General features: G+C 43.4%; 1 protein-coding gene across 5 annotated transcripts in view; it reads left to right on the top strand.

Moving 5' to 3' along the window:
- Positions 1-21,875, top strand: part of LOC137385173 (NACHT, LRR and PYD domains-containing protein 3-like) — a 72,220-nt gene that overhangs the window by 18,382 nt on the left and 31,963 nt on the right. For 3 of the 5 annotated variants that reach the window (XM_068060153.1, XM_068060149.1, XM_068060150.1), the window contains 5 exons: positions 1,681-1,850; positions 5,092-5,187; positions 9,149-9,315; positions 18,271-18,442; positions 18,545-18,610. In XM_068060153.1, the coding sequence (XP_067916254.1) occupies positions 5,178-5,187; positions 9,149-9,315; positions 18,271-18,442; positions 18,545-18,610 (415 nt within the window). In that variant the 5' untranslated portion in view covers positions 1,681-1,850; positions 5,092-5,177. The remainder of the gene's footprint in view (positions 1-1,680; positions 1,851-5,091; positions 5,188-9,148; positions 9,316-18,270; positions 18,443-18,544; positions 18,611-21,875) is intronic. The other 2 variants (XM_068060151.1, XM_068060152.1) reach the window with 2 other exon arrangements.

Raw genomic sequence — 21,875 nt, 5'->3', positions numbered from 1 at the left:
CTAACTGGGGACTGAACCTTGAGACATGGGGAATGAACTGTTACTAACTGGGGACTGAACCTTGAGACATGGGGAATGAACTGTTACTAACTGGGGACTGAACCTTGAGACATGGGGAATGATCTGTTACTAACTGGGGACTGAACCTTGAGACATGGGGAATGAACTGTTACTAACTGGGGACTGAACCTTGAGTCATGGGGAATGAACTGTTACTAACTGGGGACTGAACCTTGAGTCATGGGGAATGAACTGTTACTAACTGGGGACTGAACCTTGAGTCATGGGGAATGAACTGTTACTAACTGGGGACTGAACCTTGAGACATGGGGATTGAACTGTTACTAACTGGGGACAGAACGTTGAGACATGGGGAATGAACTGTTACTAACTGGGGACTGAACCTTGAGACATGGGGAATGAACTGTTACTAACTGGGGACTGAACCTTGAGACATGGGGAATGAACTGTTACTAACTGGGGACTGAACCTTGAGACATGGGGAATGATCTGTTACTAACTGGGGACTGAACCTTGAGACATGGGGAATGAACTGTTACTAACTGGGGACTGAACCTTGAGACATGGGGAATGAACTGTTACTAACTGGGGACTGAACCTTGAGACATGGGGAATGAACTGTTACTAACTGGGGACTGAACCTTGAGTCATGGGGAATGAACTGTTACTAACTGGGGACTGAACCTTGAGACATGGGGAATGAACTGTTACTAACTGGGGACTGAACCTTGAGACATGGGGAATGAACTGTTACTAACTGGGGACTGAACCTTGAGACATGGGGAATGAACTGTTACTAACTGGGGACTGAACCTTGAGACATGGGGAATGAACTGTTACTAACTGGGGACTGAACCTTGAGACATGGGGAATGAACTGTTACTAACTGGGGACTGAACCTTGAGACATGGGGAATGAACTGTTACTAACTGGGGACTGAACCTTGAGACATGGGGAATGAACTGTTACTAACTGGGGACTGAACCTTGAGTCATGGGGAATGAACTGTTACTAACTGGGGACAGAACGTTGAGACATGGGGAATGAAATGTTACTAACTGGGGACTGAACCTTGAGACATGGGGAATGAACTGTTACTAACTGGGGACAGAACGTTGAGACATGGGGAATGAACTGTTACTAACTGGGGACTGAACCTTGAGACATGGGGATTGAACTGTTACTCACTGGGGACTGAACCTTGAGTCATGGGGAATGAACTGTTACTAACTGGGGACAGAACGTTGAGACATGGGGAATGAACTGTTACTAACTGGGGACAGAACCTTGAGTCATGGGGAATGAACTGTTACTAACTGGGGACTGAACCTTGAGTCATGGGGAATGAACTGCCTCTAACCATGGACTGAAGATTGAGACATGAGAAATGAGCTGGCTATACCCAGGGACTGACTATCGGGAGACATGGAATTCATGATCTCCTTGAACAAGGGACTGAAGAATTAGTTTCTCACATGCTGTGGCTGCGGCTTTAAAGGGACTTGGAATGTTGGAGCACAGCTACTTGAGGCTGTTTATTAAATGAAATATTTATTGTATTTAGTTTTGTTACCTTTTTTATTAAACCTTAGAGAACAAATGAACATTGCATTTATCTTGAGGGAAACAATGTTATTCTCATTTTCTGCCCCGATATAGTTAGATCTCCTGGTGAATGACGGAGTGATGAGAAAGGTCCACAGCTGGAAGTAAACAGGGATTGTCGACTGAGGAACAACAGCAGGTGAACCAGCACAGGATTGTGAGAGCACCAACCAGAGAGAACCCTTCCCATTCAATCAGCTGTCATAGATCAACTGGGGAGAAAGGCAAGAGAAAGTCCCATTTACTCTGAGAAACACTGGTCCTGTAGACAGTACACAAAGGTTACAGGGTGAGGCAGGAAATGGTGAGACTGAGACTGACAGGGTCTGACCACGGGGAACAATTCTCCAGCATGAGGCCGAGTAATGGATTGTGAAGTGAGATCAGTTTCTGTCTCAAAACACACAGGATTGAGTGAATGTTGTGTGTATTTTAGAGTCAAAATGTTTCTCATCTTGGGGGCAGCACAGTGGTGCAGTGGTTAGCACTGCAGCCTCACAGCTCCAGGGACCCGGGCTCGATTCTGGGTGCTGCCTGTGCGAAATTTGCAAGTTCTCCCTGTGACCGCGTGGGTTTTCGCTGGGTGCTCCGGTTTCCTCCCACAGCCAAAGACTTACAGGTGATAGGTAAATTGGTCATTGTAAATTGCCCCTAGTGTAAGTAGGTGGTAAGAAATATGGAATTACTGTAGGGTTAGTATAAATGGGTGGTTGTTGGTCGGCACAGACTCGGTGGGCTGAAGGGCCTGTGTCAGTGCTGTATCTCTAAATAAATAAAAAAAAAAGAAATCAAGAACCAGGGGGCACAGTTTAAAAATAAAGGATTTCCCATTTATGACGGAGATGAGAAGCAATTTCTTCTCTCAGAGGGTTGTTCATCTTTAGAATTCTCTGCCCCAGAGAGCAATGGAGGCTGGGTCATTGAATATATTCATGGTTGAGTTCAAATGATTTTTGATCTGGTATCAGGTCAAACACGGGCAAGGGAAACTCCTACTGATTACCACCGACTGCTCTCCCTCAGCTGATGAGTCAGTAGTCCTCCATGTTGAACACCACTTGGAGGAAACACTGACGGTGGCAAGGGCGCAAAATGCACTCTGGGTGGAGGACTTCAATGTCCTTCACCAAGAGTGGCTCGGTAGCACTACTACACATCGAGCAGGCCGAGTACGAAAGGACATAGCTGCTAGACTGGGTCTGTGGCAGGTGGTGGGAGAACCAACAAGAGGGAAAAACATACTTGACCTCGTCCTCACCAATCTGCCTGCCACAGATGCTTCTGTCCATGACAGTATTAGTAGAAGTGACCACCGCACAGTCCTTGTGGAGACGAAGTCCCGCCTTCACATTGAAGATACTGTCCATCGTGTTGTGTGGCACTACCACCGTGCTAAATGGGATAGATTTCGAACAGATCTAGCAATGCAAAACTGGGCATCCATGAGGCGCTGTGGGCCATCAGCAGCAGCAGAATTGTACTCAACCACAATCTGTAAACTCATGGCCCGGCATATCCCCCACTCTACCATTACCTTCAAGCCAGGAGACCAACCCTGGTCCAATGAAGAGTGCAGGAGGGTATGCCAGGAGCAGGAGCAGCACCAGACATACCTCAAAATGAGGTGTCAACCTGGTGAAGCTACAATTCAGGACTACTTGCATGCCAAACTGCGTAAGCAACAGGCGATAGACAGAGCTAAGCAATCCCATAACCAACGGATCAGATCTAAGCTCTGTAGTCCTGCCATGTCTAGCCGTGAATCATGGTGCTGAAGACCTGTGCTCCAGAACTTGCCGCGCCGCTAGCCAAGCTGTTCCAGTACAGCTATAACACTGGCATTTACCCAGCAATGTGGAAAATTGCCACGGTATGTCCTGTACACAAAAAGCAGGACAAGTCCAAGGTGGCCAATTACCGCCCCATCAGTCTACTCTCAATCTACTCTCAATCATCAGTAAAGTGATGGAAGGTGTCATCAATAGTGCCATCAAGCAGCACTTACTTAGCAATAACCTGCTCAGTGATGCTCAGTTTGGGTTCCTCCAGGGCCACTCAGCTCCTGACCTCATTACAGCCTTGGTTCAAACATGGATGAAAGAGCTGAACTCAAGAGGTGAGATGAGAGTGTCTGCCCTTGACATCAAGGCAGCATTTGACTAAGTATGGCGTCAAGGAGCCCAAGCATAACTAAAGTTAATGGGAATTAGGGGGGAAACCCTCAGCTGGCTACAGTCATACCTGGCGCAAAGGAAGATGGTTGTGGCTGTTGCAGGTCAATCATCTGAGCTCCAGGACATCACTGCAGGTGTTCCTCAGGGTAGTGTCCTAGGCCCAACCACCTTCTGCTGCTTCATCAATGACCTTCCTTCATTCATGAGGTCAGAAGTGTGGATGATTGCACAATGTTCAGCAAGATTCGCGACTCCTCAGATACTGAAGCAGTCCGTGTAGAAATGCAGCAAGACCAGGACAATATCCCGGCTTGGGCTGTTAAGTTGCAAATAACATTCGTGCCACACAAGTGCCAGACAATGACCATCTCCAAGAAGAGAGAGTCTAACCATCTCCCCTCGACATTCAATGGCATTACCATCGCTGTATCCCCCATTATCAACATCCATTGACCAGAAACTGAACTGGAGTAGCCATATAAATACTGTGGCTACAAGAGCAGGTCAGAGGCTAGGAATCCTGAGGCGAGTAACTCACCTCCTGACTCCCCAAGCCCTGTCCACCATCTACAAGGCACAAGTCAGGAGTGTGATGGAAGACTCTCCACTTGCCTGGATGGGTGCAGCTCCAACAACACTCAAGAAGCTCGACACCATCCAGGACCAAGCAACCCGTTTGATTGGCACCCCATCTGCAAACATTCACTCCCTCCACCACCGACGCACAGTGGCAGCAGTGTGGACCATCTACACGATGCACTGCAGCAACGCACCACACCAAGACTCCTTAGACAGCACCTTCCAAACCCACGACCTCTACCATCTCAAAGGACAAGGGCAGCAAATGCATGGGAACATCACCCCATGCAAGTTCCGGTCCACGTCACACACCATCCTGACTTGGAACTCTATCGCCGTTCCTTCACTGTCGCTGGGTCAAAATCCTGGAACTCCCTTCCTAACAGCACTGAGTGTGCACCTACCCCTCATGGACTGCAGTGGTCAAGAAGGCAGTTCACCACCACCTTCTCAAGGGCAATTAGGGAGGGGCAATAAATGACGGCCTGGCCAGTGATGCCTACATCCCATGAATGAATTTTATGAAAAGCTGTCTGTGTCACATCTGGTAAGCAGAGTTGATTGTAACACTCCAGAAATACTCGATCCCAGAGCTAACAAGTATTGCACTGATCGGGGAGCAGGGACTGATATCAGGTTTAACAAGGCAACGTTCTACCTCTCATTTTCATACTTCTGTCTAACTTTCCTATGAATATTGTATTTATTACAGCACATGAGAATCCGGGAACGCCTGTCACTGCCAAGGCTGAAGGTTCAAACAGGGGAGAAGATCCAACATCTTCAGTGAAAATAAGAATGGACTCAGGTAGGTTCACAACCTTCTTTGAAATATAATTTTGGTCTTGAAGAAGGGCCCAGATCTCGTGTCAGATGCTGCACCTCACACAGGAAGGGGGAGAAGGAAAGGGGCTGAGTAGAAGGTGCGAAGTGAATGACCATCTAGAGGGCACTGCAGTCACAGGTGGAGGGAGTACTGGCACTGTCCATTGGGGACAGTGGAATGGGGGAGTGTAAGGGGGATAGAGACAATGAATCAGAGCAGGGGCTTCCTGAGCGACAGTGCCACACCAGGGAGCAGGAGGCCACCCTGAGTGCAGCGGTGGTGAGATGTAGGTGGGACACAGGAATAGGAGAATGATAGTGGTGAGAGATTCTATAGTCAGAGGAATAGACAGATTCTTCTACAGCCCTGAGCGGGTGATGATTGATAAGTTACCTCCTTGGTACCAGAGGGTGGAACATCCTGCAACGTTTAAACCATCTCTGGGGAAGGAAGAAGAGCAGAAAATATCCCATGGTCAGTACCAATGACACAGACAGACATTTGTTTATCAAGGGAATACTGAGACTGAGGTATTAATCTGAAAAGTGGGCCCTCCAGGTTATGATCTCTGGGTTGTTTTGCACTGGGCTGCTTAAGGTAAATATGAGGCAGGTGAATGTGTGGCTGCAGGGCTGGAGCAGGAGGGTGAGGGTTCACGTTTTTCGGGCACTAGAGTGTGTTCAGGGGGAAGGGAAGGGACAGTCATGATTTGAACTGACCAGTAGAAAATGGTTTTACACAAAAGATGAATGGAGCAGTGGGAAGGACATCAACTGATGTGACGGGAAGGTGGGAAATATCCAGATCTGAGACTAAAGAGTGGAATTAATAAAACTATTGGAGTAAGACAGAAATTTTATTGAATAGTGAAAAGTTGCTAGAAGGAAAGAAGGAAGATTTACAGGTACATAGGAACATAGGAGCAGGAGTAGGCCATTTAGCCCATCAAGCCTGCCCTGCCATTCAATATGATCATAGCTGATCATCCACTTCAATGCTTTTACCCCACACTATCCCCATATCCCTTTATGTCATTGGTATTTAGAAATCTGTCAATCTCTGCTTTAAACATACTCAATGACTGAGCTTCCACAGCCCTTTGGAATAGAGAATTCCAAAGATTCACAACCCTCTGAGTAAAGGAGTTTCTCCTCATCTCTGTCCTAGAGTCATAGTTATACAGCACAGAAACAGGCCCTTCGGCCCACCCTGTCTGTGCCGGCCATCAAGCTTATCTATTCTAATCCCATTTTTTAGCACTTGGCCCGTAGCCTGGCACGCTATAGCTTTTCAAGTGCTCATCTAAATACTACTTAAATGTTGTGAGGGTTCCTGCCTCTACCACCTCTTCAGGAAGTGCGTTAAAAATTCAAACCACCCACTGGGTGAAAAGATTTTTCCTCAAATCCCCTCTAAACCTCCAGCCCCTTACCTTCAATCTATGCTGTCTGGTTATTGACATCTCCGCTGAGGGAAAAAGTTTCTTCCTATATACCCTGTCAATTTCCCTCATAATTCTGTATACCTCAATTGGTCCCCCCTGCTCTAAGGAAAAGAACCCCAGCCTATCCAGTCTCTCTTCTTAGCTGAAATGCTGCAGCCCAGGCAACATTCTGCTGAATCCCCTCTGCACTCTCTCCACTGAAATGAAGCCTAAATGGCTTCCCCCTTATTTTGAAATTGTGCCCCTTGGTTTGAGACTCCCCACCCAGGGGAAACATCTTAGCTGCATCTACCCTGTCTATCTGTTTAAGTATTTTGTAGATAGTTTCATGGCACCGTTACCAAGACTAGCTTTCAATTCCAGATTTTTGATTATTAATTGAATTTTAAATTCTACCAGCTACCATGGTGGGATTTGATCCCATGTCCCCAGGACATTAGCCTGACATTACCACTGTGCCACTTCTCCCAGTGGGAAGTGAGTGATGAAGTGACTTGGTTTAAAAAATGTAAGATGAGAATGTGTTCACATTCTAATAGTTGGAGAGAATGTTGAATGTTGTCTGTAAATGTATAAATCAAAGTCAGAAGCATGAGAGAGTTAAACTAGTATCTGAAACAGGGTCTGTGTTTTTACAGGGCTCAGTGAAAAATAGTTATGGATGCCAGTATGATTAAAGAGTTACATGAACATTCCACAAACGTAAACTTGTATTTATGTGACTTTCTAAACGTATTAAAACACAGGAGTGTTATCAAACGCAATTTGACACCGAGTTACATACAGAGTTGTGAATAAAAGCTTGGTGACAGAAGTAGACTTATTGAGGAAAGACATAGAGATGTGGAGAAGTTTAGGACATAATGATGTCCCAGGGAGCTATGCTAATTTAGAATCCATATGTACACAGTTTAGCTTTAGGTCAGGAAGTAGCACAATTCCTGGTAGGTTTACAGGCCAGCAAGCAGTTAGGGTTAATTACAGGAGGATCTAAGGGAAACTAACTGTGGACAGTGCAGTTTGGCAACAATATGAAATATTTCCCTTAAATTCTAAAAGTGATGCTGAAAGTGACAATGTTGGTGAAATAAAGGAGGTCCCGGGTCCGTAGTTAAAGGTCACTGTAGGGAATGATTCAGAGCTGGTCAAAATAGCCCAGGTGGATAAGTCCTTGGGACCAGTGATAATGCAACCGCGGCTGTTAAAGGAAGTCAGAGAGGTGATAGGACAGATGCTTGCCACAATTTTTCAATTCACATTTGATATTAAAAAAGGGGGATGAGGGTGGGGGTGCAGTGCTGGGGTGGCGGGTGCAGTGTTGGGGTTGGTGCTGAAAGAGACCAAGCAGTTGTCTCTGTAAAAACAAAGTGAGAGGTGAGAGGGGATAACTGGAGACCTTTTAACCTCCATATGTTGTGGGCAAACTCGTCAAATCTGTTAATCCAGGTTGGAATAGTGAGAACATTGTGATACAAGGGATGATGAGGATATCGCCAAGTTGTATTTGACAAACCTGTGAACATGATCCCTTTTTTTACCATGTACCTGTCCACAGTTTTTTTTTCATGTTTGTGCTTTGGTCCAGGGCTATTCTATTTTTCTGTCCATTAACACCCTCTCTGCACTAATGCTTTGTCTTTTACCACACCATTAACATACCGTTTGTCTTTGCTCCATGACCTTCTGGTCAGTTATTCTCTGTGACCCTGTCCTATCGACACCTTCACGTTTGTTATCTCTTTCCCCACCCCCACTTTATTTGCTTAAAACCTGTTACATTTCTAATCTTTGCCAGTTCTGATGACAGGTCATTGACCTGAAATGTTAACTCTGCCTTTCCCTCCACAGATGCTGCCAGACCTGCTGAGTATTTCCAGAATTTCTTGTTTTTATTTCAGATTTCCAGCATCTGCAGTTTTTGCTTTTATATTATTATTTATGTGAGGAACCCAAAACTGGTTACCCTGTTCTCAAGGCAATTAGGGATGGGCAATAAATGCCAGCGACTCTCCCATTCCAAGAACAAATTTAATAAAATCCCAAGTGAGGTTTGACCAATGTCTTGTACCAGGACAAAATAGAATCCCTCGTCTGATAATCAATTGTCCTATGTATGCACCTCAATGACTGTTTGCCCTAACTATCACTTCACAGCGTTATTTGTTTACTGTTAGAGATAGACACACTAGAATTCCCAGACCTCTCTCTTTCTCCACTGTTTTTAATACTTTTCTTTGAATGTTGTATGAATGTGAACACTACACTTATCCAAGTTGAACATCATTTGCCAGTCATGAGCCCAATCTCCCAACACATTAAGGTACAGCTTTGTTAAGACAGGATGGGATAGCATGATGAAATGTAGCACATCCTGTATATGTAGCGTTTCTGTTTGTTACTGTGACTCTCAGGAGGTGTCAGTCATTTAGTGCAAAGTAAATGTTGCAGCCTGGATGGAACGTGGATAATGTGTTTAGTTTTCTCCATTTTTGTTCACAGATCCAAACTCCACAGTCCCTGAGTTCTTGGCAAAGTGTGATGATTACCAACTGTTCCAATTGACAAAATTCTACCGGGACAGACTAGAACAGGCGATTGAAGAAGGAGTGGATGGAGTCAGCTCATTGTTAACATACGAGAGACATTTCAGTGGACAGGAGCATCGGGTAAGTGAGAGGGACACAGAATGAGTTTGGATTATTTAAATAGCACGGAAGTAACATAATTTCAAGTCTTAGAAATATAGAGTGTTAGAAAAAAAGAGAAAAAATAGAAAGAAATAGATAAAGCTGAGAATATTATGAATCTGAAACAATGATACGAAGAGGTGAAAATAGCCAGCAGATCCATCAATACCTGGACAAAGAACAGACGAATGGTTCAGGTAGAATTCCTGGGTGGACTGAGAACAAGGGAAAATGTTTTAGTGGGACTGGGAAAAGGAGTGATTAGAGGTAACAGACAGGACTAAGACTGAAGGTCATCAGTTGACTGACTTGAAAATTACATAAAGGAAATCAAGGAACAGAAAAATGACAAAAGTTATCTGCAGAGAAAATGAGAGAAATTTGAAGAACAGAAACAACAATGGTTGTAATGTAATAAACCAGATCAAACTATGAGGATTGAAAACTAGATGCCTTGCAGGGTTTTTTCTCCCCATACATCACTGGGGGTCATATCCAACTTTGGCAGAGGCACAATGCAGGGAATAGAAATTGCTGTGGAGTGTTACTCCCTGGGACAGCACTTTAGAAAATTGCACGCATGCAGTTTGTAATGTTATGTCACTTCCCTGTAGTGGAAGAGAAGTAAATGGAAATGATCATCTGTCACGGCATTTAATGGATGATCAATCTGCTGCTACCCACACAAGTGGAAAATCTGGGCAACTGAGTCTTATCCCAACCTCCTGTTCATTACTCATTACTGTTAAAATCCCAGCCCCTAGTCTATTGCCAATCTTCTGTTCACTCTCCAGACTCCAGCCTTCCTTTTTATCCACGCAACTACAGAATTCTGATTTCTAACATTCTGTTCTCTTGTTTTGATAATAGTTAATTAGACTGAATTATGCTTTCTGATCAGTTCATGTGTGATGAACAATGTTCTGTCTAAGCTGTGCAACCACACAGCAACTGGGAAGTTTCTACACAGGCCACACACTATGCGGCCCATTTAAGTCATCGCACATGCAGGACCACCCCAAAATAATTAATCATATCGTCCACTTACTCCCAAAAATTACAGCATGCATTGGTGAAGAAGATTGACTCGACTGATTCCTGAAATGAAGGGGTTATTTTATGAGGAAAGTTTGGACAGGTTTGGCCCACATTCATTGGCGTTTAGAAGAATGAGTGGTGATTAAAGGCCTGCTCAAGTCACAAAAAAACCCGACCCGAGCCCGACCCAGCCCGAGTCCCTCTATTTTTGCCCCCGAGCCTGACCCGAGCCTAACCCGACCACCGCAATGTTCCCTTTAACTTACCTTCCAACTCCCAGTGTGAAGGAAGCTCTAACATGAGCCTGATGACATCATCGCGATGCGCATTCGCTCACTGCGCAGACTCAAGAGTTTCCTTCTTTGACATCATTACTCATTACTGTTAAAATCCCACCCCCTAGTCTATTGCCAATCTTCTGTTCACTCTCCAGACTCCAGCCTTCCTTTTTATCCACGCAACTACAGAATTCTGAAGATGCAGATGAGGAGAATTCTTTTCTCTCTGAGGTTTGTTAGTCTAAGGAATTCTGTCTCCCAGAGAGCAGTGGAGGCTGGGTCATTGAAAACTTTTAAGGCTGAGTTAGATAGATTCTTGATTGACAAAGGAGTCAAAGGTTATAGCAGCTAGACAGGAAAGTAAAGCTCAGGCTGCAATCAGATCAGCCATGATCTTATTGTCGTGCCTAATTTAACTCTGAATCGGAAGATTGACCCCTTTTCCAATTATGTCAAACTCCCAGGCACCAGACACCGGAATACAAACTTATGACAAGGAGAAGTTTAGTACAACAGTTTTATTTAGACACCAAATAAGTACATGTCTCACTTCTTGTCCAAGATACTACCCGTCAATACAGAGGTGATCAGTCTCTCGTCACGGTTGATCACTGAGCCTCCGTACTCAGGGTCCTGCCTTCAAGAGTTGTTCCTAGGTTCCTGCCGAGGATATACTCAAGCGTTAACCCTTATATATTCTTTAAAGGCTCATTGCTCAACACATGACTCATATGATTGTGTCTTGCATGGTCTTTAAGATAAAGCTCCAAACATTAGCTCATCTTTGATTAGCAAGCGTTAGTGGTTTAGCTGCCTAAGCAGATGTCCAGACTTGTTTGTGACACCCATTGTTTGTTCCCCTTAATCTGCTCCCCTTTATCTGCACCGTTCAACAGTCACTGATTTGTTCCCCTTTGTCTGCACAGTTCAGCAATCATGTGCCTTAACCACAAGTTTCGACATGTCTGTAAGCTTACTTCAGCAAGTTCTGCATCTGTCTTAGCTGCCTTAGAGCATGCTGGGTATAGAACAATACCAGAATAATTTTTCAAGGCTTACATTATCAAATGGCAGAGGAGGCTGGAGGGGCCGAATTCATATTCTTGTATGAAATACATCCAACTTTATCCAGATTGCTTTGCATTAAGGGAAGTAGAGCAATTAAATGAACAACTGGCAAAGACACAAAAGGATAGGGATGCTTGGAAGGACCGGGTCCACCAGCTCTCAGGACAGTCAGTGTAAAATATAATTAAATATTTGATAATTCTTCAGACTCTGAACACTTACAGAAACTCCTCAGGTAGATAGTTTGCTGGTCTGACAAACAGATTTTTGGTCTCTCTGGGAAAGTGGAGTTGAAGCCTATGATCAGCCATGATTGTATTGAATGGTGGAGCAGAAATGATGGGCGACATGGTCTACTCCTGCTCCTATTTCTTATGTTTTTGTGTGTTCGCACTTAATCTCTCCACCTCCCATGGAAGTAGCCCAAAGTTCTCAAACTCCTTTCTAACATTAACTCCACATCCCTGGTAACATCCTAGTGAATCTGTATGGCAATTTTTCAATTGTGTTTTCTCCCATAATTTTCAGAACATCAAGAAATCATCTTCTGCCCTTGTTCTTCTAGCTGGTAGCTGGTAGAGGTTGTGGGTTTGTAAGGCTCTGTCGAATGAGCCTTGGTGAGTTGCTGCAATGCAACTTGTAGACAGTACACACTGCTGCCACTGTGCATCAGTGCTGAAGGGAATGGATGTTGAAAGTGGTAGATGGGGTACCAATCAAGTGGACTGCTTTGTCCTGGATGGTGTTGAGCTTCTTGAATGTTGCTGGAACTGCATCCATCTACTTGTTACAAGAGTTCCATTTTTTGTTAAAAACTTGGGAATCTATATTTAAGGAAAAACTAAAAATGATTTCATGGACATTGAAACATCTGGAGATGGCTGAACTTTGTGTCTTTTTTTGAAGAAAAAATGGTTTGGGACTGAGTTGACCTGAGAGTGGAATGTAAACACTTGCTGGAAAACACCTGTTTACAAAGAACCCAACAGGGGGGTTGTTTTCTAACCTAAAGGGACAGATGTTGACAAGCAAGTGACAAAGGAGTGATTAATGGTGGTCATGTGACTTGTTTCTGGAGGTTTAGTTTCAATTTGAACTGTTGAAACAATCAGTTGTTGTTTCTGCCTGGAGAGGAGAAAAACTTCCCACCTTTCTCTTTGAAAAGGAATCCTGCATCTCTTGAGAAGAAACCCTGTATTTCAATTGTTGCGGATTTCTATTTCCTCCTGTCTCTGAAGAATCCCCGCGTCAAGCTGTACTCTTGCATCCTCTGTTTTAAAATGTCCTGAATCTTTGCAGAAACTTTGAATCTTTAAAAGATTTGAACCGAATGTGTAAAAATTGACACTTGTTGCTGCACACCTGATGGAAGACCTATGTGAAGCTTCTGCAGTTGACTTTCTTGACCCAAAACGGACTGTTTATCAATCTCGCCTGGAAAGACTCTGAGTGGCATCCATCTATTCAACTTTGGGACACCTCGCCAAAGCAAAGGACTTCCAACTCTTTGCTTCAGTATAAGTTTATTTTCCCCCTTCTTTTTCTAGGTAACAGTCGGGAACAGAAATCCCTTTATTCCCTGGTTAACCAGTTTTTGGATATATATGCGTGAGGGCTAGGGAAAAAATAAGGAGCTTTAATATTTCAATTCGTATATATATAAACTTAATTATTGGTTATGACTTGGCTTTATAGTAAATGGATAATTTTGCTGTTTATTAAAGAAACCTGGTTGGAGCTCTTTATTCTGGGGATAAATAGAACATCTAATTGGCTGTGTCAGTAAATAGGAAACTTTATTGATATGCTGTTACCTGTGGAGAAGTGGGACTGAGTTAACAATGCAGTCCTCCCGCCTCGGTCATAACACACTCCTGACTTGTGCCTTGTAGATGGTGGACAGGCACTGGGAAGTCAGGAGGTGAGTTACTTGCCATTTCTGACCTACCCTTGTAGCCACAGTATTTATGTGGCTGGTCCAGTTCAGTTTATGGTCAATGGTACCCCCCAGGATGTTGATAGTGGGGGATACAGTGATGGCAATGCCATTGAACATCAAGGGGAGATGGATAGATTCTCTCTTGTTTGATATAGTCATTTTCTGGCACTTTTGTGACGCAAATGTCACTTGCCACTTATCAGCCCAAGCCTGGATATTGTCCAGGTCTTGCTGAATCTAGATACGAGCTGCATCAGTATCTGAGGAGTCGTGAATGGTGCTGAACATTGTGCAATCAGTGCACATTCCCACTTCTGACCTTCTAATGGAGGAAAGTTCATTGATGAAGCAGTTAAAGATGGTTGGGCCTAGGACACGACCCTGAGGAACTCCTACAGTGATGTCCTGGGATAATTGACCTCCAACAGCCACAACCATCTTCCTTTATGCTAGGTCTGACTCCAACCAGCGTAGAGTTTTCCCCCTGATTCCCATTTACTCCTGTTTTGTGAGGGTCCATTGTTACCATACTCTGTCAAATGATGTCAAGGGTAGTCACTCTCACCTCACCTCTTGAGTTCAGCTCTTGTGTCCATGTTTAGACCAAGGCTGTAATGAGGTCAGGCTGAGTGGCCCTGGCGGAACCCAAACAGAGCATCACTGAGCAGGTTATTGCTGAGCACTATCGATGACCACTTCCATCACTTTGCTGATGATCAAGAGTAGACAGATGAGGCGTTAATTGGCTGGTTTGGATTTGTCCTGCTTTTTTGTGTATGGGATATAATTGGGCAATTTTCCACATTGCCGGGTAGATGCCAGTGTTGTAGCTGATGTCACTTTCACCTCGCCTCTGGAATTCAACTATTTTGTCCATGTTTGGGCCAAGTCCATAGTGAGGTCTGAAGCCGAGTGGCTGTGATGAACCCAAACTGAGCATCAGTGAGCAGGTTATTTGTGAGTAAGTGCTTCTTGATAACATTGGTGAGAACTTCTTACATCACTTTGTTGATGATTGTGAGTAGCCAATTGGGATAGTAAATGACCCTGGTTCGGTTTGTCAGTCTTTTCATGTACAAAACATACCTGGGTAATTCTCTACATTATCAGGTAGATGCCAGTGATGTGGCAGCACTGGAACAACTTGTCTTGACCTACGACTAGTTATAGAACTCACGTCTTCAACTCAACAGCCAGAATGTTGTTGGAACCCATCTACTTTGCCGCGTCTATTCCTCTCACCCCTTCCATGATATCATGTGGAGTGAATAAAATTGTCTGGAAACTGGATATCCTCCAAGTGGTGTTCAACATGGAGGAGTATTGATCTTTGGCTGAAGGAGGACGGTATGTGGTGATCAGAAAAAGATTTCCTTACCCGTATTTTCCCTGAAGTGACAAGGTGACGTGGGGTCCTGAGTCAATGTTGAGGACATTCAGGGTCACTGCTAGCCGAATGTATACCATTGTGCCCCACCACAGGTCAGTCTGCTCTGCCGATGGGACAGGATATACTCAAGGATTCTGATGAAGGACTCTGGGATGGGCGCTAATAAATATGATTTTGTAAATATGAGTGTGTTACACTTGCTTGATAAATGTGTGGTCCTCCTGTCCCACATTGGCTTTAGTTCCCAGATGTTAGTGAGGAGTACCTTTCAGGCTTGACTGGGCTGGGTGTTCCTTCATTCTACCCAAATCCCATGCCAAGACCAAAGATCAGTGACCGGCCCAGATTTATTCTTAAAAATCCTTCATTGTCGAGGCTTGCTAGGCCACTTCAGCGGCGACCACAGTGGTGAAGGACCGGAGCCACGTATCGACCAGACCTAAAGGACATTCAGTTTTACAACAATCTTCTTTATCGCTACCAGATTTTTTTTTTTAATTTCCAGATGTTAGAAATTGTAATTTGAATTCAAACTCACAAAATGCCTTGCAGAAATTTGAAATTAGGTCTCTGGATTACTGGTACTATAACATTACATAAGAACATAAGAAATAGGAGCAGGAGTAGGCCATTCAGCTCCTCAGGCCTGCCCCGCCATTCAAAAAAGATCATGGCTGATCTGTCCCAGTCCTCAACTCCGCTTTCGGGTCTGCTCTGCCTCACCCTCGACTCCCCGAGATTTCAAAAATCTATCTACCTCCTCCTTAAATACATTTAGTGACCTGGCCTCGACAACTCTCTGAGGCAGAGAATTCCAGAGATTCACCATCCTCTGAGAGAAGAAATTCCTTCGCATCTCAGTTTTAAATGTGTACCCCCTTATTCTGTAATTATGTCCCCTAGTTTGAGATTCCCCGACTAGTGGAAACATATTCTCAACATCTACCCTGTCGAGCTCCCTTAAAATCTTATATGTTTCCATAAGATTACCTCTCAGTCTTCTAAACTCCAATGAATAAAGGTCTAACCCCGTTTAGACGTTCTTGATAAGACAACCCCTTCATCCGAGGAATCAGCCTAGTGAACCTTTTGTGAACTGCCTCCACTGCTAGTATATCCTTCTTTAAATACGGGGACCAAAACTGTCCATAGTACTCCAGGTGTGGCTTCACCAACACCCTGTACAGTTGTAACAGAACTTCCCTATTTTTAAACTCTAACCCCCTAGAAGTAAAGGCCAAAATTCCATTTGCCTTCCTAATTACTTGCTGCATCTGCATGCTAACCTTTTGTGTTTCCTGTACAAGAACACCCAGATCCCTCTGTGCTGCCGTATTTTGTAGTCTTTCTCCATCTAACTAATAATCTGCCTTTTTATTCTTCCTACCAAAGTGGATGACCTCACACTTTCCAACATTGTACGCCATCTGCCAGGTTTTTGCCCACTCACTTAACCTATCTATATCACTTTTCAGATTCTTTGTGTCCTCACCACAACATGCCTTCCCACCTATTTTTGTATTGTCAGCAAATCTGGATACAATACACTCTGTCCCTTCCTCTAAGTCATTAATGTAGATAGTAAATAGCTGAGGCCCTAGGACTGATCATTGCACCCCACTAGTTATGACTTTCCAAACTGGGAAAGACCCAATAATCCCGACTCTCTGCCTTCTGTGTATTAGTCAATCCTCAATCCAATCCAACACATTACCTCCAATACCCTGAGCTCCTATTTTGTGCAATAACCTTTTATGTGGCACCTTATCAAACGCCTTTTCAAAATCCAACTACACAACAATAATTATCCACTTTGCTTGTCATATCCTCAAAGAACTCTAACAAATTTGTCAAACATGATTTCCCTTTCGTAAAATCATGTTGACTCTGATTGCATAATGATTCTCTAAATGTCCTGCTATTTCTTCCTTCATAATCGACTCAAGCATTTTCCCAATGACTGACATTAAGCTAACTGGTCTATAGTTTCCTGCTTTCTCTTTCCCTCCTTTCTTGAATAGGGTTGTCACATTAGCGGTTTTCCAATCGGCTTGTATCCAGTGAGTTTTGGTATATTATCAACAGTGTCTCCACTATCTCTGCAGTCACTTCTTTTAAAACCCTTGGGTGCAGACCTTCAGGTCCTGGCGACTTTTCTGCCTTTAGTCCCATTAGCTTGTCCAGCACCTTTTCCCTCGTGATATTGTTACAACTTTCTCCCTCCCATTTACACCTTGTTCATCTATTATTGATGTGGTGTTTATAGTGTTCTGCACTGTGAAGACTGATGCAAAATATTGGTTTAAATTATCTGCCATTTCCCTGTTATTAATTCCCCATTCACATCCTCTAAGGGCCCCACACTTACTGTCAATTTTCCACATTAAAGCCTCTATGTTACTATAAAGTGTAGGTGAAAGTCCTGAATGCCTCGTGCCAGATATATGTTCCCAGTGACTGAGGTTTCAAACTGGCAGAGGGTGTGTAAACTAATGGGTGACACACGTTTCAATGACTGAGGGGAAAAGCAATTGGATTTTTCATCCTTATTATTATTGTTAATTCTCCTGACTAATAGATCAGCAGTGATTGTATTGATTAGTCAGTGGTGATCAGTTAGACAGTTTTCTAGCTGCTTCCCTCACTTCAGAATCAATGCTTCTCTGTCACTTGAGTTCTGATTGTGATTTACTGAAATAAAACAGCAGCCAAAGTGTGACAGCAGAAAGTAAGTGGGAGAAACAAGTGGATCATATTGTTATTCAGTATCTGATGCGATGTTGGAGACTGAAGGACAGAGGAAACTAATCCTAGTGAAACGACTGCAGAGCATCAGTGATTCCTCACTCTTCCAGAACAATACTTCTGATTTCTATTTTGGTTTCATCTACTTTCCATGAATGAATTAATCAAGATCTGAGATCGATCGATCTTTGCGAGCCACGTATATTAAGGGATATGGAGCCAAGGTGAGTGGATGAGGTTAGGATATCAATCAGCCATGATCTCATTGAATCGTAGAAGAGGCTTGATGGGCAGAATGGCCTGCTTCTGTTCTCATGTCCCTCGAAGACGCTTGCAGAATATTCAGCCCATGTTCGGAATAGATCAGTATGTACTCCAGTGACTGTTTCCTGTGATTAAAAAAAGGCTGGGATCTTTTCATTCTCAGTGTCCAGCGATCACTCCACTCCTCAATATATTCATCATTATACTTACAGAAAATCATTGAACTCACAGAGAAGGGAAACAGGGCAGACAGTTCCAAACTTCTCCTAAATCTGGTGATGGAGAAAGGCTCTCGGGTCCGAAGGGTGATGTGGGAATCCTTTGTGAAAATGCGTCACGGAGTACCAAAGTTGGACAAAATACTGAAAGATATACAGGAACTCGGTATGGTAAAATCACACACTGAATTCAACTTCAGATTCAAACACTGCAGAATTTACTATATTACACAAATCTGATTTCATGTAAATTAATTGATTTAAACAGGTTGTGATTCATTTGATTATACACGCATCGCAGGAGGTTTATCTGAATTACCCAGTCACCTGAAAGGTAAGTGATGACATGGAGATTTCAAACATCCTATTTCACTTCTCAGAATCCGACTGTCGCCGTTTGTTTCTGGGAATCAGAAGTTCAGAGGCTGGAGAAACACGATTGAAAGTTGCTTGCATTTATCTTAAATCTTAGATTTGGTTTCTGATATACGCTGTAAATGTATGGACTTTGCAAATACTTCACTGAATCCACTGACTTCGGAATGTTGTGTATAGGATCCTGACACGCTATGAAACACCATACACACCTACAGGATCCTGATACACTGTGAAACCCTGTACACAGCTGGCAGGATCCTGATACCCTGTGAAACCCTGTACACAGCTGGCAGGATCCTGATACACTGTGAAACCCTGTACACAGCTGGCAGGATCCTGATACACTGTGAAACCCCAGACACACCCGGCAGGATCCTGATACACTGTGAAACCCCATACACACCTGGCAGGATCCTGATACACTGTGAAACCTCATACACACCTGGCAGGATCCTGATACACTGTGAAACCCTATACACACCTGGCAGGATCCTGATACACTGTGAAACCCCAGACACACCCGGCAGGATCCTGATGCATTGTGAAACCCCATACACACCTGGCAGGGTCCTGATGCACTGTGAAACCCCAGACACACCCGGAAGGATCCTGATACACTGTGAAACCCCATACACACCTGGCAGGATCCTGATACACTGTGAAACCCCATACATACCTGGCAGGATCCTGATACACTGTGAAACCCCATACATACCTGGCAGGATCCTGATACACTGTGAAACCCCATACACAGCTGGCAGGATCCTGATACACTGTGAAACCCCATACACACCCGGCAGGATCCTGATACACTGTGAAACCCCATACGCACCTGGCAGGATCCTGATACACTGTGAAACCCCATACACACCTGGCAGGATCCTGATACACTGTGAAACCCCATACACACCTGACAGGATCCTGATACACTGTGAAACCCCATACACACCTGTCAGGATCCTGATACACTGTGAAACCCCATACATACCTGGCAGGATCCTGATACACTGTGAAACCCCATACATACCTGGCAGGATCCTGATACACTGTGAAACCCCATACACACCTGTCATGTGCCCTCAACTCACAGGGAAATAATAGCACCTTGAGTCAGAAGTATTGACTCCTGTAGCTCTATCCTATAGATTGACAATAAAGAGGAGGAGAGATGTGAAAAAAGAAAATAGAATTAAATGTAGTCTAGCACAGAAGCAGGCCAATTGGTAGCGGTAAAGAAGGTCTTGTCGATATATAGCTCCAGCTCTTCACCAATGTGGTCACCTCTGAAATGGCTGAGCAAGCCTCTACAATGAAGGATGTTTAAGAATGAATCTGAGCAGATCACTGATCTTTGGTCATGGCATGAGATTTTGGCCGAATGAAGGAACACCCACATGGGCCACCTCCCACCCATCTTCCTCTAACGCTATGACGATATCCTTTTATTCCTTTTCACTTCCCAGCTTCCCCTCTTCAGCTGAACTACTCCTTTGGTAGTGAACTCCACATTGCAAACACTCTGGCTAAAGATGTTTCTCCTGAATTACCTATTGGACTTATTGGTGGCTATCTTCATTTACAAATGGCAATCTCCCCTCTATGTCTACTCTGTTAATCCTCATTCGTATTATTAATCACCTCGATTCGGGAAACCTCATCCTTATTTTTTTTTCTAGAGAATAGAGCCCCAGTTTGTTCAGTCTCCCTTGACAAATATCACCTACCAGTTTTGTTATCATCCTCGTGATTCTTTTTTTACGCCTTATCCAGTGGCTTTATCATCGAGATTATATGGAGACATGAGCTGTGCACATTGCTGTAAGGTAGTGTTTTTTGCACAGCAGAGAATGACCAGTCAGAATCCTTTTCATCTCCTCTCAGATGTGAACACAATAGAACATTAATCCATTAATCTAAGAATATGATGAAAATATTGTTCTGGGTGATGAGAAATTTATTTGCTATTTTCCCACTGGCAACAAACCAGTTGAAATGTGCAGTGAAATTTCTTTTGCTCCATGATGGTTCCTTTTAGACTCAAGTCAATGATTAACAGAAACCTATTTTCTAATTTCCAGCACTGCATTAGAGAAAACTCAGAACAAGATTAAACAACACAATGGAATTATTAGTAGGACAGTTGAAATGAAATGTTAAGGTTTTCTGCTCTAACATTATACTGAGTGAAGTGTGCAGTAGCTTTCTTTTTGATTTTAATTGGTGTTCAGAAAGGACTGTTACGTCAACACAATTATTTGTTGCATGTTTGATATAACAGGAGAATGTTTCAGAATAGAAAAAGGCTATCAGTCTCAAATAAGCCAGCTCCTGGTAGAAATGAACCTGCTTACCCCTCCTTTCAGTGTATCCATGGAAACATATTCAGTTGTCCTTAGACCAACTAGCACTGTTCATTTATTGTCCTTCTAAATCATCATTAATTTCATGAGCAATGCTCACTGCATAATTTCAGTTTATCCATTATGAAATATTTTCATTCATTGTGAGTCACTTTCTTGCATTAATTTGATGAATTCAGTTCATATATAGATCAAAATTTCAAAATCTGATGTCTCATCCCACAAACAATGCAAATCTATCTCTGATGCCATTTCCTATGTCTTCATTGAATGAAGCAGTGATCGTTTTAAAGGCAGAGAAGGGAAAGAATTTTTAAAACAAAAGCAGAAAATGCTGGAAATACTCAGCAGATCAGGCAGCTTCTGTGGAGAATAAAATAGAGTTAATATTTTAGATCTGTGTACCTTTCATCAAGAATTTTTGAACTGTGTTCAGGAGAATTATGTTGATCAGTATGTTTCCTGTTGAGGAAGGAGACATTGTTGGATCTAGTCCTGGGGAATAAATTGGGTCAAATTTCATAAAGCTAATATCATGTGTGGATTTGTAATGAAATGCCTATAACAGAGGGCAGACCTGTTAGTATTAACAATAGGGTGGCTATTCATCTAGAAGCAATTGGCACTAATCTAGTACCATATGCCCTTAGATCCAGTATTTTGAAGTTTGCAATGCTGCAGCCCAGCCTGAGGGAAAGGTCAATTCATTCACAGGTACTCACCAACCAGTGTGGTGATGATTTAAAATGAATGATACTAAAATCGAGCAATTAGAGGTTGAAGAGTTCCAAATGGTCCACCCATCCTAGTCTTTATACATATATTAGTTATTATACTGCCTGTATTATGAGTACTGTTATT

Source organism: Heterodontus francisci, chromosome 28 (assembly GCF_036365525.1).
Source record: "Heterodontus francisci isolate sHetFra1 chromosome 28, sHetFra1.hap1, whole genome shotgun sequence".
Lineage (NCBI taxonomy): Eukaryota > Metazoa > Chordata > Chondrichthyes > Heterodontiformes > Heterodontidae > Heterodontus > Heterodontus francisci.
The sequence above is the reverse complement of the archived record's forward strand: the minus strand, read 5'-3'. Positions and strand labels throughout refer to the sequence as shown.